At 43.7% G+C, this 21,914-nt stretch overlaps 1 protein-coding gene across 3 annotated transcripts in view; it reads left to right on the forward strand.

Annotated features, from left to right (window-relative positions):
* The window catches only part of LOC115203368 (secretogranin-3-like), a 36,898-nt gene extending 15,985 nt beyond the window's left edge, over window positions 1-20,913 (forward strand). For all 3 annotated transcript variants that reach the window (XM_029768009.1, XM_029768007.1, XM_029768008.1), the window contains 4 exons: window positions 10,382-10,465; window positions 11,664-11,777; window positions 13,110-13,199; window positions 20,413-20,913. In XM_029768009.1, the coding sequence (XP_029623869.1) occupies window positions 10,382-10,465; window positions 11,664-11,777; window positions 13,110-13,199; window positions 20,413-20,531 (407 nt within the window). In that variant the 3' untranslated portion in view covers window positions 20,532-20,913. The remainder of the gene's footprint in view (window positions 1-10,381; window positions 10,466-11,663; window positions 11,778-13,109; window positions 13,200-20,412) is intronic.
* Window positions 20,914-21,914: the final 1,001 nt, after the last annotated feature.

Below are 21,914 nucleotides of genomic sequence, written 5' to 3' on the forward strand. Positions count from 1 at the left end.
AGTGGGGTTGGTGTTATCTGTTTTATTATCTATATTACAGTTTATATCCAGGATGTGACTGGTGGTGGTGGTAGTGGGGGTTGGTGTTATCTGTTTTATTATCTATATTACAGTTTATATCCAGGATGTGACTGGTGGTGGTGGAAGTGGGGGTTGGTGTTATCTGTTATATTATATATAGTACAGTTTATATCCAGGATGTGACTGGTGGTGGTGGTAGTGGGGTGGGTGTTATCTGTTTTATTATCTATAGTACCGTTTATATCCAGGATGTGACTGGTGGTGGTGGTAGTGGGGTGGGTATTATCTGTTTTATTATCTATATTACAGTTTATATCCAGGATGTGACTGGTGGTGGTGGTAGTGGGGGTTGGTGTTATCTGTTATATTATATATAGTACAGTTTATATCCAGGATGTGACTGGTGGTGGTGGTAGTGGGGTGGGTGTTACCTGTTTTATTATCTATATTACAGTTTATATCCAGGATGTGACTGGTGGTGGTGGTAGTGGGGGTGGGTGTTATCTGTTTTATTATATATAGTACAGTTTATATCCAGGATGTGACTGGTGGTGGTGGTAGTGGGGTGGGTGTTATCTGTTTTATTATCTATATTACAGTTTATATCCAGGATGTGACTGGTGGTGGTGGTAGTGGGGGTGGGTGTTATCTGTTTTATTATATATAGTACAGTTTATATCCAGGATGTGACTGGTGGTGGTGGTAGTGGGGGTGGGTGTTATCTGTTTTATTATCTATATTACAGTTTATATCCAGGATGTGACTGGTGGTGGTGGTAGTGGGGTGGGTGTTATCTGTTTTATTATCTATATTACAGTTTATATCCAGGATGTGACTGGTGGTGGTGGTAGTGGGGTGGGTGTTATCTGTTTTATTATCTATAGTACGGTTTGTATCCAGGATGTGACTGGTGGTGGTGGTAGTGGGGGTGGGTGTTATCTGTTTTATTATCTATAGTACAGTTTATATCCAGGATGTGACTGGTGGTGGTGGTAGTGGGGTGGGTGTTATCTGTTTTATTATCTATATTACAGTTTATATCCAGGATGTGACTGGTGGTGGTGGTAGTGGGGGTGGGTGTTATCTGTTTTATTATATATATTACAGTTTATATCCAGGATGTGACTGGTGGTGGTGGTAGTGGGGTGGGTGTTATCTGTTTTATTATCTATATTACAGTTTATATCCAGGATGTGACTGGTGGTGGTGGTAGTGGGGGTGGGTGTTATCTGTTTTATTATCTATAGTACAGTTTATATCCAGGATGTGACTGGTGGTGGTGGTAGTGGGGGTGGGTGTTATCTGTTTTATTATCTATATTACAGTTTATATCCAGGATGTGACTGGTGGTGGTGGTAGTGGGGGTGGGTGTTATCTGTTTTATTATCTATATTACAGTTTATATCCAGGATGTGACTGGTGGTGGTGGTAGTGGGGGGTGGGTGTTATCTGTTTTATTATCTATATTACAGTTTATATCCAGGATGTGACTGGTGGTGGTGGTAGTGGGGGTGGGTGTTATCTGTTTTATTATCTATATTACAGTTTATATCCAGGATGTGACTGGTGGTGGTGGTAGTGGGGGTGGGTGTTATCTGTTTTATTATATATATTACAGTTTATATCCAGGATGTGACTGGTGGTGGTGGTAGTGGGGTGGGTGTTATCTGTTTATTATCTATATTACAGTTTATATCCAGGATGTGACTGGTGGTGGTGGTAGTGGGGGTGGGTGTTATCTGTTTTATTATCTATAGTACAGTTTATATCCAGGATGTGACTGGTGGTGGTGGTAGTGGGGGTGGGTGTTATCTGTTTTATTATCTATATTACAGTTTATATCCAGGATGTGACTGGTGGTGGTGGTAGTGGGGGTGGGTGTTATCTGTTTTATTATCTATATTACAGTTTATATCCAGGATGTGACTGGTGGTGGTGGTAGTGGGGGTGGGTGTTATCTGTTTTATGATCTATATTACAGTTTATATCCAGGATGTGACTGGTGGTGGTGGTAGTGGGGGTGGGTGTTATCTGTTTTATTATCTATAGTACGGTTTGTATCCAGGATGTGACTGGTGGTGGTGGTAGTGGGGGTGGGTGTTATCTGTTTTATTATCTATAGTACAGTTTATATCGAGGATGTGACTGGTGGTGGTGGTAGTGGGGTGGGTGTTATCTGTTTTATTATCTATATTACAGTTTATATCCAGGATGTGACTGGTGGTGGTGGTAGTGGGGTGGGTGTTATCTGTTTTATTATCTATATTACAGTTTATATCCAGGATGTGACTGGTGGTGGTGGTAGTGGGGTGGGTGTTATCTGTTTTATTATCTATATTACAGTTTATATCCAGGATGTGACTGGTGGTGGTGGTAGTGGGGGTGGGTGTTATCTGTTTTATTATCTATATTACAGTTTATATCCAGGATGTGACTGGTGGTGGTGGAAGTGGGGTGGGTGTTATCTGTTTTATTATCTATATTACAGTTTATATCCAGGATGTGACTGGTGGTGGTGGTAGTGGGGTGGGTGTTATCTGTTTTATTATCTATATTACAGTTTATATCCAGGATGTGACTGGTGGTGGTGGTAGTGGGGGTGGGTGTTATCTGTTTTATTATCTATAGTACAGTTTATATCCAGGATGTGACTGGTGGTGGTGGTAGTGGGGTTTGGTGTTATCTGTTTTATTATCTATAGTACAGTTTATATCCAGGATGTGACTGGTGGTGGTGGTAGTGGGGTGGGTGTTATCTGTTTTATTATCTATATTACAGTTTATATCCAGGATGTGACTGGTGGTGGTGGTAGTGGGGGTGGGTGTTATCTGTTTTATTATCTATATTACAGTTTATATCCAGGATGTGACTGGTGGTGGTGGTAGTGGGGGTGGGTGTTATCTGTTTTATTATCTATATTACAGTTTATATCCAGGATGTGACTGGTGGTGGTGGTAGTGGGGTGGGTGTTATCTGTTTTATTATCTATATTACAGTTTATATCCAGGATGTGACTGGTGGTGGTGGTAGTGGGGTTGGTGTTATCTGTTTTATTATCTATATTACAGTTTATATCCAGGATGTGACTGGTGGTGGTGGATGTGGGGGTGGGTGTTATCTGTTTTATTATATATATTACAGTTTATATCCAGGATGTGACTGGTGGTGGTGGTAGTGGGGTGGGTGTTATCTGTTTTATTATCTATATTACAGTTTATATCCAGGATGTGACTGGTGGTGGTGGTAGTGGGGGTGGGTGTTATCTGTTTTATTATCTATAGTACAGTTTATATCCAGGATGTGACTGGTGGTGGTGGTAGTGGGGGTGGGTGTTATCTGTTTTATTATCTATATTACAGTTTATATCCAGGATGTGACTGGTGGTGGTGGTAGTGGGGGTGGGTGTTATCTGTTTTATTATCTATATTACAGTTTATATCCAGGATGTGACTGGTGGTGGTGGTAGTGGGGGTGGGTGTTATCTGTTTTATTATCTATATTACAGTTTATATCCAGGATGTGACTGGTGGTGGTGGTAGTGGGGGTGGGTGTTATCTGTTTTATTATCTATATTACAGTTTATATCCAGGATGTGACTGGTGGTGGTGGTAGTGGGGTTGGTGTTATCTGTTTTATTATCTATATTACAGTTTATATCCAGGATGTGACTGGTGGTGGTGGTAGTGGGGTTGGTGTTATCTGTTGTATTATATATAGTACAGTTTATATCCAGGATGTGACTGGTGGTGGTGGTAGTGGGGGTTGGTGTTATCTGTTTTATTATCTATATTACAGTTTATATCCAGGATGTTACTGGTGGTGGTGGTAGTGGGGGTGGGTGTTATCTGTTTTATTATCTATATTACAGTTTATATCCAGGATGTGACTGGTGGTGGTGGTAGTGGGGTTGGTGTTATCTGTTATATTATATATATAGTACAGTTTATATCCAGGATGTGACTGGTGGTGGTGGTAGTGGGGTGGGTGTTATCTGTTTTATTATCTATATTACAGTTTATATCCAGGATGTGACTGGTGGTGGTGGTAGTGGGGGTGGGTGTTATCTGTTATATTATATATATAGTACAGTTTATATCCAGGATGTGACTGGTGGTGGTGGTAGTGGGGTGGGTGTTATCTGTTTTATTATCTATATTACAGTTTATATCCAGGATGTGACTGGTGGTGGTGGTAGTGGGGGTTGGTGTTATCTGTTATATTATATATAGTACAGTTTATATCCAGGATGTGACTGGTGGTGGTGGTAGTGGGGTGGGTGTTATCTGTTTTATTATCTATATTACAGTTTATATCCAGGATGTGACTGGTGGTGGTGGTAGTGGGGGTGGGTGTTATCTGTTTTATTATCTATATTACAGTTTATATCCAGGATGTGACTGGTGGTGGTGGTAGTGGGGGTGGGTGTTATCTGTTTTATTATCTATATTACAGTTCATATCCAGGATGTGACTGGTGGTGGTGGTAGTGGGGTGGGTGTTATCTGTTTTATTATCTATAGTACAGTTTATATCCAGGATGTGACTGGTGGTGGTGGTAGTGGGGTTGGTGTTATCTGTTTTATTATCTATATTACAGTTTATATCCAGGATGTGACTGGTGGTGGTGGTAGTGGGGGTGGGTGTTATCTGTTTTATTATATATAGTACAGTTTATATCCAGGATGTGACTGGTGGTGGTGGTAGTGGGGGTTGGTGTTATCTGTTTTATTATCTATAGTACAGTTTATATCCAGGATGTGACTGGTTGTGGTAGTGGGGTGGGTGTTATCTGTTTTATTATCTATATTACAGTTTATATCCAGGATGTGACTGGTGGTGGTGGTAGTGGGGGTGGGTGTTATCTGTTTTATTATCTATATTACAGTTTATATCCAGGATGTGACTGGTGGTGGTGGTAGTGGGGTTGGTGTTATCTGTTTTATTATCTATATTACAGTTTATATCCAGGATGTGACTGGTGGTGGTGGTAGTGGGGGTTGGTGTTATCTGTTTTATTATCTATAGTACAGTTTATATCCAGGATGTGACTGGTGGTGGTGGTAGTGGGGTGGGTGTTATCTGTTTTATTATCTATATTACAGTTTATATCCAGGATGTGACTGGTGGTGGTGGTAGTGGGGTGGGTGTTATCTGTTTTATTATCTATATTACAGTTTATATCCAGGATGTGACTGGTGGTGGTGGTAGTGGGGGTGGGTGTTATCTTTTATATTATATATATAGTACAGTTTATATCCAGGATGTGACTGGTGGTGGTGGTAGTGGGGGTGGGTGTTATCTGTTTTATTATCTATATTACAGTTTATATCCAGGATGTGACTGGTGGTGGTGGTAGTGGGGGTGGGTGTTATCTGTTTTATTATATATATTACAGTTTATATCCAGGATGTGACTGGTGGTGGTGGTAGTGGGGTTGGTGTTATCTGTTTTATTATCTATATTACAGTTTATATCCAGGATGTGACTGGTGGTGGTGGTAGTGGGGGTGGGTGTTATCTGTTTTATTATCTATAGTACAGTTTATATCCAGGATGTGACTGGTGGTGGTGGTAGTGGGGGTGGGTGTTATCTGTTTTATTATCTATATTACAGTTTATATCCAGGATGTGACTGGTGGTGGTGGTAGTGGTTTGGGTGTTATCTGTTTCATTATCTATAGTACAGTTTATATCCAGGATGTGACTGGTGGAGGTGGTAGTGGGGTGGGTGTTATCTGTTTTATTATCTATAGTACAGTTTATATCCAGGATGTGACTGGTGGTGGTGGTAGTGGGGGTGGGTGTTATCTGTTTTATTATCTATATTACAGTTTATATCCAGGATGTGACTGGTGGTGGTGGTAGTGGGGTTGGTGTTATCTGTTTTATTATCTATATTACCGTTTATATCCAGGATGTGACTGGTGGTGGTGGTAGTGGGGTGGGTGTTATCTGTTTTATTATCTATATTACAGTTTATATCCAGGATGTGACTGGTGGAGGTGGTAGTGGGGGTTGGTGTTATCTGTTTGTTCAGTGGAGCATAGTGCTTCTGTTCAGACAGATAATGTCACAGGGATGACCCTCACTTTTACATCTTTTACATCTTTATGAGGGTCACACGCATGTGTGTGTGTGTGTGTGTGTGTGTGTGTGTGTGTGTGTGGGTTCGTGCATGTCTTCGTGTGTGTGTGTGTGTGTGCATGCCCCACCACAATAACAGATCCTGGCCAACCAGTTCCATACATACAAGATTTAACACAACCAATCAATATTTCCGGTAATAACTTCTGATCAGCCTTTGACTTCCTGCTGAGAACCTCACACAGCACCAACATCACCAATACTCAGATACCACCTCATTTACTCTCATCACAACATTTATGGAGACCCCTTTACATTCATTCTACCACTAATGTTAGATAGAAAATCACCAGAGTTATGTATTGAGATCTCCAGCTATATATGGCTGTCATGTCCTGACCAGTATAGGGGTTATTTGTATTTGTAGGTTGGTCAGGACGTGGCAGAGGATATTTGTTTTATGTGGTTCGGGGTTATGTGTGTTGTAGAGGGGTGTTTTATTTATGTATTACGGGGTTTTGGTGTATGTTCTGGGTTTTGTATTCTAGGTGGGTTTTCTAGTTTGTTTATTTCTGTGTGGTCTGTGTGGCTCCCGATCAGGAACAGCTGTACGTCGTTGTTCCTGATTGGGAGTCATATATTAGTTGCGTGTTTTCACCTGGGGATTTGTGGGTAGTTGATTTTGCACTGCTTGTTATTATAGCCTGTAAAACTGTTCCTGTCGTTTCTTTGTTTATTGTTTTTCCGTGTTCACATTTTTATAAATAATAATGATGAGCACGCAACCCGCTGCGCCTTGGTCCTCTCTCTCCTACGACAGCCGTTACAATGGCTCTACTTTACCCTGGTGCGTCATGTTGTGATGTATCTATGTGTGTTGCTATGGAGTGACATGTCCTTTTCATATCCTTCCACTTGATTGACTTCATGATGGCTCAGCGACTAGTGTCGTTTAGACAGCTGGACAAAGATAACACACAACGATAATAACGAATAAATTGAATACATTACATAATAGACAGGGGTTTCCTTGGCAACCCCGACAACATTATGTTTAAGTTCCGTGGAGACGTGGGGATGGAATTACGGGTTGCCAGACAACGGGCCATTGTGTCCGCAGTTACCCATGATTGTGGATAGGGATGAGTCACCTCTATTACACACAACTGATCTGCCTTAGGGAGATAAAGGATAGAGAGAAAGTGAGAGAGAGAAAGATAGAGATAGAGGGAGGGGTAAAGGTCACAAACAGCAGGACACAGGGGCTGTGACACAGAGTTATCTCTACAGTAGAGAGGGAGAGAGAGGATGGAAGTGAAAGAGACAATGAGAAAGGTCTCTGAACTGGCCATTTCACAGAATAGCACAGCTGTCTTCAGTATCAACTAGACAGTTCAGCTGGCTACTAGACATGCAGTGTCTGTTCAAAACATGAATCAGAACCCTCATAGTATAATGAGTGGTGTTCTGGAATCAGAACCCTCATAGTATAATGAGTGGTGTTCTGGAATCAGGACCCTCATAGTATAATGAGTGGTGTTCTGGAATCAGGACCCTCATAGTATAATGAGTGGTGTTCTGGAATCAGGACCCTCATAGTATAATGAGTGGTGTTCTGGAATCAGGACCCTCATAGTATAATGAGTGGTGTTCTGTAATCAGAACCCTCATAGTATAATGAGTGGTGTTCTGGAATCAGGACCCTCATAGTATAATGAGTGGTGTTCTGGAATCAGGACCCTCATAGTATAATGAGTGGTGTTCTGTAATCAGAACCCTCATAGTATAATGAGTGGTGTTCTTGAATGAAAAAGAGGAAAAAGAGAGGGAACGGTAGAGAAATGGGAGTGTAGAAGAGATAGGAAAGAAAGAGAGGAACAGAAATAGACAAAATAGTAAATAATGGGTAGTGCTGTGGAAAAAGAGGAGAGGTAGCGCAGGGGAGAGATCGAAGGAAGGAAAAAGTGGAACGTATAAATAGAGTGTTACGGCTGTCGAAAGGAGCAGACCAAAGTGCAGCGTGGTTGTAGTTCCACATTTAATTAAATCTGTGAAACTTTGCAATACATAAATAACTGAAATGACAAAACAACAAACCGTGACGCAGAGAGAAACAAACACTAATCAAAATATAATAACCCACAAAACCCAGGAAGAAAAACCCCTACTTAAATATGATCTCCAATTAGAGACAACGAGGACCAGCTGCCTCCAATTGGAGATCAACCCCCCCCAAAAAACCATAGAAATAGAAAAACTAGAACTTAAACATAGAAATACAAAACATAGAAAAACACAAAACACCCCCTGACCTACTCTACCATAGAAAATAACCTCTTACTATGGTCAGGACGTGACAGTACCCCCCCCCCCCCCCCCCCCCAAAGGTGCAGACTCCGAATGCTCCTAAACAAAAACCAAACAAAAACAAAAGGGAGGGTAGGGTGGGCAACTCCTGTTTATGGCGGCTCAAATGCAGTCCACATAACCTCCAGCAGAGGAGGCGACTCCAGGGCGCAATCCCCACTCCACCCGCTGATCATTCTGCTTTATTACCACCGGACCGTGGATCGTCGTCGAAAGAACCGGACTGTAGATCATTGCTGGAGGTTCTGGGCTGCAGGCCGCCGCTGAAGATTCTGGGCTGCAGGTCGCCGCTGAAGACTCCGGGCTGCAGGCCGCCGCTGAAGACTCCGGGCTGCAGGCCGCCGCTGAAGACTCCGGGCTGCAGGCCGCCGCTGAAGACTCCGGGCTGCAGGCCACTGCTGGAGGCTCCAGACTGGGGAGCGTCGCTGGAGGCTCCGGACTGGGGAGCGTCGCTGGAGGCTCCGGACTGGGGAGCGTCTCAGGAGGTTCTGGACTGGGGACCGTCGCTGCAGGCTCCGTGCCATGGATCATCACTACAGGTTCTGCGCCATGGATCATCACTGGAGGCTTTGTGCCATGGATCATCACTGGAGGCTCCGGGCCATGGATTATCACTAGAGGCTCCGGGCCATGGATTATCTCTAGAGGCTTCGTGCCATGGATCATCCCTACAGGCTTCAGACTATAGATCATCACTGGAGGCTTCTTTCGTGGAGCTGGAATAGGTCTCACCGGACTAGAGAACGTCACTGAGAGTTCTGGACTAGGGAACGTTGCTGGAGGCCGGGTGCGTGGAGCAGGCACAGGGTATACTGGGCCATGGAGGCGCACTGGAGGTCTGGAGCTTATGTCTGGCACAACCCGTCCTGGCTGGATAACCTCCGTAGCCCGACAAGCGCGAGGCGTGGTGACAGGTCGCACAGGTTTGTGTTGGCGAACTGGGGTTACCGTGCGTAGAGCTGGCGCAGGATAACCTGGGCCGGAAAGACGCACCGGAGACCAGGAACGCTGAGCAGGCATACTCCTTCCTGGCTGAATGCCAACTCTAGCACGGCACCTGTGAGGAGCTTGCACCGAGCGCACCGGGCTGTAGCTGCGCAGTGGCGACATAGTGCGTATCTCAGCATAACATGGTGCTTGCTCGATCACTCGCCCCCCACAGTAAGCACGGGGAGTTGGCTCAGGTCTCCAACCTGACTCTGCCAATCTCCCCGTGTGCCCCCCCCCAAAAAAATAATAATTGGGGGCTGCCTTTTGTGCTTGCCTTGTTGCCGGGCTAGTTCCTCCTCTCGTCGCCGCTCTGCTCTCGCTGCCTCCACCTGTTCCCATGGTAGGCGATCCCATCCAGCCTGGATCTCCTCCCATGTCCAGGATCCCTTGCCGTCCAGAACTTCCGCCCAGGTCCATTCCTTTCCACGCTGCTTGGTCCTTTTGTGGTAGGTTATTCTGTCACGGCTGTGGAAAGGAGCAGACCAAAGTGCAGCGTGGTTGTAGTTCCACATTTTATTAAATCCGTGAAACTTTGCAATACATAAATAACTGAAATGACAAAACAACAAACCGTGACACAGAGAGAAACAAACACTACTCAAAATATAATAACCCACAAAACCCAGGAAGAAAAACCCCTACTTAAATATGATCTCCAATTAGAGACAACGAGGACCAGCTGCCTCCAATTGGAGATCAACCCAAAAAAACAACAACATAGAAATAGAAAAACTAGAACTTAAACATAGAAATACAAAACATAGAAAAACATAAAACACCCCGTGTCACGCCCTGACCTACTCTACCATAGAAAATAACCTCTTACTATGGTCAGGACGTGACATAGAGAATATAGATTGTATACTGAATGAGTGGTGTTGTGGAGACCTGTCTAACCTCTATATGTCTATCCTCCTGTAGAGAACCTGGATGCTATGATCGCTCTGCAGACCAAGAATAAGCTGGGGAAAACACTGGGGATCCCTGGCATCATCCCTGCTACAGGTAAATATCACCCAGTCAGTGGGGATCCCTGGCATCATCCCTCCTACAGGTAAATATCACCCAGTCAGTGGGGATCCCTGGCATCATCCCTCCTACAGGTAAATATCACCCAGTCACTCTGGAGTGACCTGTCCTTTTCATATCATTCCACCTGATTGACCTTGCGGTGGCTCTGTGACTAGTGTCAGGTAAATCTACAGTCGCTGTACTTTTCATTATTCCCTTCTGGATTTGTTTCTTTTTATGTATGGTTATGGTAAAGGTAAATGTAAGGTTAAGGTACTTTACTGAGACAGGTCGTGTAATACTGAACTTCCCCTTTAAGGTTGGGTTGGGTGTGGTGTGGTGGGGTTGGGTTGGGTGGGGTTGGGTTGGGTGTGGTTGGGTTGGGTTGGGTGTGGTGGAGTTGGGTTGGGTGTGGTGGGGTTGGGTTGGGTGTGGCGTGGTATGGTGGGGTTAGGTGTGGTGGGGTTGGGTTGGGTTCGGGGGTGGGGTTAGGTTGGGTTGGGTTGGGTGTGGGGGGGTGGGATTGGGTTTGGGTGGGGTTAGGTTGGGTTGGGTTGGGTTAGGTGTGGTGGGGTTGGGTTAGGTTGGGTGGGGTGGGATTAGGTTGGGTTGGGTGTGGTGGGGTTGGGTTGGCTGTGGTGAGGTTGGGTTGGGTGTTGTGGGGTTGGTTGTGGTGGGGTTGGGTTGGGTTGGGTGTTGTTGGGTGTGGTGGGGCTGGGTTTGGGTTGGGTGGGGTTAGGTTGGGTGGGTGGGTGGGTGCGGTGGGGTGGGGTGTGGTGGGGTGGGGTTGGGTTAGGTTAGGTTAGGTTAGGTTAGGTTAGGTTAGGTTAGGTTGTGATGGGTGTGGTGGGGTTGGGTTAGGTTGGGTGTGGTGTGGTAGGGTTAAGTTGGGTTGGGTGTGGTGGGGTTGGGTTTGGGTTGGGTGGGGTTAGGTTAGGTTAGGTTGGGTTGGGTGTGGTGTGGTGGGGTTAGGTTAGGTTGGGTGGGGTGGGGTGGGGTGGAGTTGGTTGTGTGTGGTGGGGTTGGGTTGGGTTTGGTTTGGGTTGGGTGTGGTGTGTTGTGGTGGGGTTAGGTTGGGTTTGGGTTGGGTGGGGTTAGGTTAGGTTGGGTATGGGTGTGGTTGGGTTGGGTTGGGTTCAGTCAGGTTGAGTTTGGTTGGTGGTAACTGTCTGTTGTTGTGTCTGTGTGGCAGGGAAGACCCCAGAGGACGATGACAACACCAAGGCAGAGGCGGCCAAGATGCAGAAGGAGTATGAGAACCTGAAAGACTCAACCAAGGAAGAAGCGCCGGCAACTGAGGCCAGAGGCGAGTTCAAGAAGGATTCTGTTTGCAGCGAACATGTTACCAGAATAACAATTTATGTTGAACAATTTTAATGAACATTACAAAATGTTACGATGAAACATCAAACTTCTACTTTTTGTAAGGATTACCGTCTTTTAAACAACAAAATCCAAACTGAAAATGACTTAGCTATTCCTACTAAATATAGTAGAAAGTCTACATAGCCCCTTGATTATTTTTAGCTTCAGTTTAGACACAAAACAGACACGAAACAGACACTTACGTTTGCCACACACTATCTTGTCAGACTGTTCGTTAACATTAGCGAACGGTCGCAGCTAACACAAAACAAATGGAAATGTATTAGCTAACGTTATCCAACGCTCGCAAACTATTTCCCTTGTTGAACGGACCTCAGTTAGTACATTACTATATTAACATCTAGCACCAAAATGGCTGCTATAAGAATGGCACATACACACAGAATGCCAAACTTGTGAGGGTCCTTCAAGTGGTCATAACCCAGTTGGAACCTCGTATTTCCCACTTGCGAGGAGCATTTGGGGGCAACATGAGACTGTAATTAATATAGACCCAAAATACCTGCTATAAGACTGTAATATAGACCCAAAATGAAAGCCACCTAAATAGTAGAAACTATTTCAATATCGGCCTGGGATTGAAAGGCTGTGAAGACAGAGAAGTGTATTCCATCATAACTGACAATTATCTTTCTCCCTCTCTCTTTCTTTCTCTCTTTCTCCCTTTCTCTCACTCGCTCTCTCTCTTTCTTTCTCTTTTTCTCCCTTTCTCTCGCTCACTCTCTCTCTTTCTTTCTCTCTTTCTCCCTTTCTCTCACTCGCTCTCTTTCTTTCTTTCTCTCTCCCTTCCTGTCTCTCTGTCCCTCTGTCTCTTTCTGTCTCTCTCTCTTTCTGTCTCTCTCTCTTTCTGTCTCTCTTTCTTTCTCTCTTTCTTTCTCTCTTTCTCCCTTTCTCTCACTCGCTCTCTCTCTTTCTTTCTCTCTTTCTCCCTTTCTCTCGCTCACTCTCTTTCTTTCTTTCTCTCTCTCTCCCTTCCTGTCTCTCTGTCCCTCTGTCTCTTTCTGTCTCTCTCTCTTTCTGTCTCTCTTTCTTTCTCTCTTTCTCTTTCTCTCGCTCTAATTGTCTCTCTCTCTGTCTCTCCCTCTCGTTCTATCTATCTATCTATCTCTCTCTCTCTCTGTCTCTCCCTCTCGTTCTATCTATCTCTCTCTCTCTCTCTCTCTCTCTCTCTCTCTCTCTCTCTCTCTCTCTCTCTCTCTCTCTCTCTCTCTCTCTCTCTCTCTCTCTCTCTCTCTCTCTCTCTCTATTTTAGATCACCCAGGCAAGTCTGAGATCTACTTGGAAGCCATCAGGAAGAACATTGAGTGGCTGAAGAAACACAACAAAGACGAGGGCAAAGACGGTAAGACAACTATATAGAGAGAGAGAGCAAGAGAGAGAGAGAGTTGCACATTTCTAAAACACCGTACATAGCTGGTAATATAACACTTGTCTATCTTTTTAAACCTTTTTGAGTTCAATATCTACTGTTAAATTCGAATCATTTTTTGTTGATATTGTTTTGTGTCTGCTCACTTTTGTTTATTGTTTATTTCACTTGCTTTGGCAATGTTAAAACATTTCCCATGCCAATAAAGCCCCATTGAATTGAGAGACAGACAGACAGACAGGCAGACAGACAGACAGACAGGCAGACAGACAGGCAGACAGACAGGCAGACAGACAGGCAGACAGACAGGCAGACAGACAGACAGACAGGCAGGCAGGCAGGCAGGCAGGCAGGCAGGCAGGCAGGCAGGCAGGCAGACAGACAGACAGACAGACAGACAGACAGACAGACAGACAGACAGACAGACAGACAGACAGACAGACAGACAGACAGACAGACAGACAGACAGATTCTTGTCTGTCTGGTATAGGATTGGTGTTGGAGTCAACAGGGCTGGCTGCTGTCCTATATGCTGTACGTAGAGTCTGTCTGGAGAATCTACACAATCTCTGTAGGACCCAAACAGTCCCTTTGTTCAGTGTACAGTTTCAGCTAAAGTAACGTTATATAGTTTGTAAGTCGCTCTGGATAAGAGCGTCTGCTAAATGACTTAAATGTAAATGTATAGTGCACTACTGGCACTACCCTATGGGCCCTGGTCAAAAGTAGTGCACTCCATAGGGAATAGGATGCCATTTGGAACTGGGACACAGACTTGATGAGTCTGCTGCCCTAATTACTGGGATGTGATGTGTGTGTGCATGTGCATGTGTGCGTGTGTGTATCCACTCCCAGTTACCCTCATCAACCCTCACAGCAGAGGACCCAGACCAGATCAATCACCTAACAGTAGGAGTGCTGATTAGGGATCAGTTCTCCCTTTTAGATCACAAAGAATACGATTACATGGACAGGGAAAAAGTACTCCTACCCTGAGATGCTTGATACATCTCCTCTCTATATATACAGTATACTCTCCTCGTTTGGCTGTGTGTCTTTGCAGGTCCTTCTCTCTCTTTTTCTCTCTCCTCCATCCTCTCTCTCTCTCTCCTCTATCCTCTCTCTCCTCTCTCTCCTCTCTCTGTTATTTTAGCTGTGTGTTTAGTGCAGGTCCTCTCTCCTCTCTCCTCTCTCTCTCCTCTGTCTCTTCTCTCTTCTCTCTCTCTCCCTCTCTCTCTCTCTTCTCACTCCTCTCTCTCCTCTCAGCGAGACTGAAATAGCTGCATTTTGGAGCTGCGTTACTCAACAAAAATGTACCAAAACAACAATACAATGGGCAAGTGACAATGCAATGGGAAAGTAACAGTGTATGCTTTTTAGATCAAGCAATTAAAAAATATATATATATATATATTTTTACCCCCCTTTTCTCCCGAATTATGATCTTGTCTCATCGCTGCAACTCCCCAACAGGCTCGGGAGGTGAATGTCGAGTCATGCGTCCTCTGAAACATAACGCGCCAAACTACATCTCTTAACACCCGCCCACTTAACCTGGAAACCAGCCGCACCAATGTGTCGAAAGAAACACCGTTCAACTGATGACCGAGGTCAGCCTGCAGGCGCCAGGCCCACCACAAGGAGTCGCTAGAGTGCGATGAGCCAAGTAAAGCCCCCCCGGCCAAACCCTCCCCTAACCCGGATGACGCTGGGCCAATTGTGCACCGCCCTATGGGACTCGCGATCACAGCCAGTTGTGATATGGTCTGGGATCGAATCCGGGTCTGTAGTGACGCATCTAGCACTGCGATGCAGTGCCTTAGATCGCCTCGCCAGTCGGGAGGCCCATAAAATAGTTTTCTAACTGATATGATGCAGTATATTGTTGTGACATGAAATAACAGAATTGCATGAAAATCTCTGGGATTTTGGTGGGGCCTCGTCCCACCTGCCCTACATAATGCATTGCCACTGTGTGTGTGTAAAGTGCAGGTCTCCTCTCTGTACCCATTGTGGTTGATTAGTATGCCAGTCATGCAGTCCGGTGGGTGTCTGGGAAGAGAGGGGCCTCTCGTCCTTACTGATGGCAGAGAGGAGACATCTGACGGGGAGGTAATAGAGAGAGTCAGGGCCCTGTCAACATGGAGCTACTCATAGAGGAAAACACACACGATCACACACACAGTAGGAAACAGGTTTCACTTCCTGTTTGAGTATGCCAGTGAGCTTTCCTCAGGTACTGACTGTTGTGTTATTCACCAGAAGATCTATTCACCCAGATATGATCACTTATGGAAATGAGTTGTGAAGTCACTCAAAAGTCTCGTGAACAGATTGTAATGTGTAGGGAACAGTTTGTAATGTGTAGGGAACAGTTTGTAATGTGTAGGGAAGGGTTTGTAATGTGTAGGGAAGGGTTTGTAATGTGTAGGGAACAGTTTGTAATGTGTAGGGAACAGTTTGTAATGTGTAGGGAACAGTTTGTAATGTGTAGGGAACAGATTGTAATGTGTAGGGAACAGTTTGTAATGTGTAGGGAACAGTTTGTAATGTGTAGGGAACGGAACAGTTTGTAATGTGTAGGGACAGTTTGTAATGTGTAGGGAAGGGTTTGTAATGTGTAGGGAAGGGTTTGTAATGTGTAGGGAACCGTTTGTAATGTGTAGGGAACAGTTTGTAATGTGTAGGGAACAGTTTGTAATGTGTAGGGAACAGTTTGTAATGTGTAGGGAACAGTTTGTAATGTGTAGGGAACAGTTTGTAATGTGTAGGGAACAGTTTGTAATGTGTAGGGAAGGGTTTGTAATGTGTAGGGAAGGGTTTGTAATGTGTAGGGAACAGTTTGTAATGTGTAGGGAACAGTTTGTAATCTGTAGGGAAGGGTTTGTAATGTGTAGGGAAGGGTTTGTAATGTGTAGGGAACAGTTTGTAATGTGTAGGGAACAGTTTGTAATGTGTAGGGAACAGATTGTAATGTGTAGGGAACAGTTTGTAATGTGTAGGGAACAGTTTGTAATGTGTAGGGAACAGTTTGTAAAGTGTAGGGAACAGTTTGTAATGTGTAGGGAATGGTTTATAATGTGTAGGGAACAGTTTGTAATGTGTAGGGAACAGATTGTAATGTGTAGGGAACAGTTTGTAATGTGTAGGGAACAGTTTGTAATGTGTAGGGAACAGTTTGTAATGTGTAGGGAACAGTTTGTAATGTGTAGGGAACAGTTTGTAATGTGTAGGGAACAGATTGTAATGTGTAGGGAACAGTTTGTAATGTGTAGGGAACAGTTTGTAATGTGTAGGGAACAGTTTGTAATGTGTAGGGAACAGTTTGTAATGTGTAGGGAAGGGTTTGTAATGTGTAGGGAAGGGTTTGTAATGTGTAGGGAACAGTTTGTAATGTGTAGGGAACAGTTTGTAATGTGTAGGGAACAGTTTGTAATGTGTAGGGAACAGTTTGTAATGTGTAGGGAAGGGTTTGTAATGTGTAGGGAACAGTTTGTAATGTGTAGGGAACAGTTTGTAATGTGTAGGGAACAGTTTGTAATGTGTAGGGAACAGTTTGTAATGTGTAGGGAAGGGTTTGTAATGTGTAGGGAAGGGTTTGTAATGTGTAGGGAACAGTTTGTAATGTGTAGTGAACAGTTTGTAATGTGTAGGGAACAGTTTGTAATGTGTAAGGAACAGTTTGTAATGTGTAGTGAACAGTTTGTAATGTGTAGGGAAGGGTTTGTAATGTGTAGGGAACAGTTTGTAATGTGTAGGGAACAGATTGTAATGTGTAGGGAACAGTTTGTAATGTTTTGGGAACAGATTGTAATGTGTAGGGAACAGATTGTAATGTGTAGGGAACAGATTGTAATGTGTAGGGAAGGGTTTGTAATGTGTAGGGAACAGTTTGTAATGTGTAGGGAACAGTTTGTAATGTGTAGGGAACAGATTGTAATGTGTAGGGAACAGATTGTAATGTGTAGGGAACAGATTGTAATGTGTAGGGAACAGATTGTAATGTGTAGGGAAGGGTTTGTAATGTGTAGGGAACAGATTGTAATGTGTAGGGAATGGTTTATAATGTGTAGGGAACAGTTTGTAATGTGTAGGGAACAGATTGTAATGTGTAGGGAACAGATTGTAATGTGTAGGGAACAGATTGTAATGTGTAGGGAACAGTTTGTAATGTGTAGGGAACAGTTTGTAATGTGTAGGGAACAGATTGTAATGTGTAGGGAAGGGTTTGTAATGTGTAGGGAACAGATTGTAATGTGTAGGGAATGGTTTATAATGTGTAGGGAACAGATTGTAATGTGTAGGGAACAGATTGTAATGTGTAGGGAACAGATTGTAATGTGTAGGGAACAGATTGTAATGTGTAGGGAACAGTTTGTAATGTGTAGGGAACAGTTTATAATGTGTAGGGAACAGATTGTAAATAGTAGGGAACAGATTGTAATGTGTAGGGAACGGTTTGTAAATGGTGTACTGGTGCACACCCAGTGCATACAGGGCTGGTTTCCCAAGCAGATGAAAGCTGGTCCAGGTCTCCATTGAAGTCATTTTTAGTCCAGGACCAGGCTTAATCTGTGTCTGGGAAACCAGACTATAGTGTGTAATAGAGCATCTAGATTAGCCATAGATATTATAGTGGATGTTTTGATGTGTTTCTGTATCATGTGTATATTGTAAGCACAATTTACTGTGTGACATTATAATGAATTATGGAAATATCAGCTCAACGCAGGCTTTTATTTAAAACCCATTGGGTTTGTTTTGTCTGTCTCTCTATCTCTCTCTCTCTCTCTCTTTGTCTGTCTCTCTGTCTCTCTCTCTCTGTCTGTCTCTCTCTGTTCAGTACAGCTGGGGGACAACATTACACAGTCATAGAAACAGAGTGGTCGCCTGGGTAACACACCACTTACTGTATTTACCCTGGCCCAGCTCCTTCCATTAGAGATGTGTGTGTGTGTGTGTGTGTGTGTGTGTGTGTGTGTGTGTGTGTGTGTGTGTGTGTGTGTGTGTGTGTGTGTGTGTGTGTGTGTGTGTGTGTGTGTGTATGTGCATGCTAGCGTACATGTGTGGTGTGTTTGTTCTAGGCAGTGGTACAGGGTGGCTCTCTGTCAGTACATACTGTAGCTAGAGGAACAGATGGACACTTCTCTGTCAGTACATACTGTAGCAAGAGGAACAGATGGACACTTCTCTGTCAGTACATACTGTAGCTAGAGGAACAGATGGACACTTCTCTGTCAGTACATACTGTAGCAAGAGGAACAGATGGACACTTCTCTGTCAGTACATACTGTAGCAAGAGGAACAGATGGACACTTCTCTGTCAGTACATACTGTAGCTAGAGGAACAGATGGACACTTCTCTGTCAGTACATACTGTAGCAAGAGGAACAGATGGACACTTCTCTGTCAGTACATACTGTAGCTAGAGGAACAGATGAACACTTCTCTGTCAGTACATACTGTAGCTAGAGGAACAGATGGACACTTCTCTGTCAGTACATACTGTAGCTAGAGGAACAGATGGACACTTCTCTGTCAGTACATACTGTAGCTAGAGGAACAGATGGACACTTCTCTGTCAGTACATACTGTAGCTAGAGGAACAGATGGACACTTCTCTGTCAGTACATACTGTAGCTAGAGGAACAGATGGACACTTCTCTGTCAGTACATACTGTAGCTAGAGGAACAGATGGACACTTCTCTGTCAGTACATACTGTAGCTAGAGGAACAGATGAATACTTCTCTGTCAGTACATACTGTAGCTAGAGGAACAGGTGGACACTTCTCTGTCAGTACATACTGTAGCTAGAGGAACAGATGGACACTTCTCTGTCAGTACATACTGTAGCTAGAGGAACAGATGGACACTTCTCTGTCAGTACATACTGTAGCTAGAGGAACAGATGGACACTTTTCTGTCAGTACATACTGTAGCTAGAGGAACAGATGGACACTTCTCTGTCAGTACATACTGTAGCTAGAGGAACAGATGGACACTTCTCTGTCAGTACATACTGTAGCTAGAGGAACAGATGGACACTTCTCTGTCAGTACATGCTGTAGCAAGAGGAACAGATGGACACTTCTCTGTCAGTACATACTGTAGCTAGAGGAACAGATGAACACTTCTCTGTCAGTACATACTGTAGCTAGAGGAACAGATGGACACTTCTCTGTCAGTACATACTGTAGCTAGAGGAACAGATGGACACTTCTCTGTCAGTACATTCTGTAGCTAGAGGAACAGGTGGACACTTCTCTGTCAGTACATACTGTAGCTAGAGGAACAGATGGACACTTCTCTGTCAGTACATACTGTAGCAAGAGGAACAGATGGACACTTCTCTGTCAGTACATACTGTAGCAAGAGGAACAGATGGACACTTCTCTGTCAGTACATACTGTAGCTAGAGGAACAGATGGACACTTCTCTGTCAGTACATACTGTAGCTAGAGGAACAGATGAACACTTCTCTGTCAGTACATACTGTAGCTAGAGGAACAGATGGACACTTCTCTGTCAGTACATACTGTAGCTAGAGGAACAGATGGACACTTCTCTGTCAGTACATACTGTAGCTAGAGGAACAGATGGACACTTCTCTGTCAGTACATACTGTAGCTAGAGGAACAGATGGACACTTCTCTCTGCTTGACTCCATATCACCATCATTATCACAACCTCCTCTTCACTCCTCCTCCACACTCATCCCTCCTCCACACTCCTCCTCCCTCCTCCCAGCTCCTACCCCTTCTATGTACACTTACATGTATATTCTATAGTGTCTTGATAGGATGCTGATCCTTTATCAGATAAATGATTGTTTGAACACCAACAAAACTACTTGTTGTGAAAGCACCTGGCTCTCATCTATGGCTTCTTAAACACCACACCAGTAGAAATACACTTTTTCAAGCTGAAAGACGATGGCCATAGCTTACTCATGATGTTGCATAACCATTTAAGTCAATAAATCGTCGTTATAGTTAAAGTATGATATATTTGGGCTTAAGATGTCAAATCCGAACTGCGTACTGTGTGAATGCAGTGTCTTTTCCTATGATATGACATGCTAATTATTTTCAGCCTACGTTTCGTTTCAGGATTTACACAATTCTAGTTCACATTTTTCCAGATTAGATTGTAATCTGTCTCTATCCTTGTGTACCTTATTCCAGATTATGACCTGTCCAAATTGAGGGACTTCATGGACCAACAAGTGGACTCCTACATTGACAAGGGCATCATCGAGAAGGGTGAGGGAGAGACCATCAAGAGGATCTATGGCAGCCTGTAACCTTCAACCAACCTTAAAATAACCAACAACCAATCTTCAAACACCTACGACCAACCTTCAAAAAACCTACTGGAAATGTATGACGATTGATAAACCTGTGATAAACCTATGAACAGGGCCTAGAGTTGTTCCTGTTCTGGTAACATGGTTTGGAAAAACTCCTGGCTTTACAACTCACTCACAATGAGCAGAATCCAAACTTGACTTGATGATCCTCGAAAGTAACTGACTCTGATTTTGGTGTGAATTCTTGCCTTGATGGCAGTGGGAGTTTGGTGTGAAAGTTTGAGTAAAGCAAGTGGATCTCAAGTTAGGATTCGGCCTCAATGAGATGAAAGGTATGACCTTTATGTATTAAAAATAAACAATTTAGGCAAAAACATATTGTACTTGACATTCCAGAAAGCTGGAATGCAATGATGGTAATATTATCACTGAAAGTATATATTCAACTATACAGCTAGAAAACAATCAGCAATAGTCCTATGTCACTGAATGGCACCGACTCGGTTGGGAAGGGGAAATTCAGTAGTTATTCTGTATAATCAACTGACTGACTGATCTAACTTACTAGATGACTACCTTGAGGAGTGAAATGTTGACCTACTGAGGGGGAATGAGTGGTCAACCATCCCAATGGACACACACTGGTTGACTCAACGTTGTTTCCACGTCATTACGTTGAACCACTTTGGAATAGACGTTGAATTGACGTCTGTGCCTAGTGGAAAGGTTGTTTCCCAAATGGCATACTATTCCTTATTTAGTGCATTATTTTTGACCAGGCCCCATAGGGCTCTGGTTAAAAATAGTGCACTATATAGGAGGTAGGGTGCCATTTGGCACAGAGATGGGTCTGATAGTAGAGTTCCAACTGTAGCTTTCTCATCGATTGCAGGTAATATGTATGTCTTTGCAATAGACTTTTGCAGCAAGTACACATATATCTAAATGTATTCATTCTATGTAATCTGTCCTATCATATTCTAATTAATGTTTTTTCAATCCAGCATCAATGTAAAATCTATTGTATTAAGGCTTTTAACTCAACCAAAAACAGCTGTGTTGTCCAGTATCATTTCAGCCCTGTATGTCCATCCTCTTCGTTCTGGGGTAATTCCTTTGGGGCCCTCCAGGGGGCCCTGTTTGTGTCATTTCCCTCTATCTGATTTCTGCAAAATGGGTAGTAGTGGGAAGTTGCCTCTAGATGCTGATCGTGGATCAGTTGTACATTTTCCCCACGAATGGTAAAGGTTAGGATTGTGGGAGGACAAGCTGATCCTAGATCTGTCCCCACCTTCTATATGTCTCAGTATATTGAACATGTATACTACCACTCTAAAGACACAAAATGAAGTATTTTTAAATGTAAATATTTGTGAT

The sequence above is a fragment of the Salmo trutta genome, chromosome 12 (genome assembly GCF_901001165.1).
Source record: "Salmo trutta chromosome 12, fSalTru1.1, whole genome shotgun sequence".
NCBI classification, from domain to species: Eukaryota; Metazoa; Chordata; class Actinopteri; order Salmoniformes; family Salmonidae; genus Salmo; species Salmo trutta.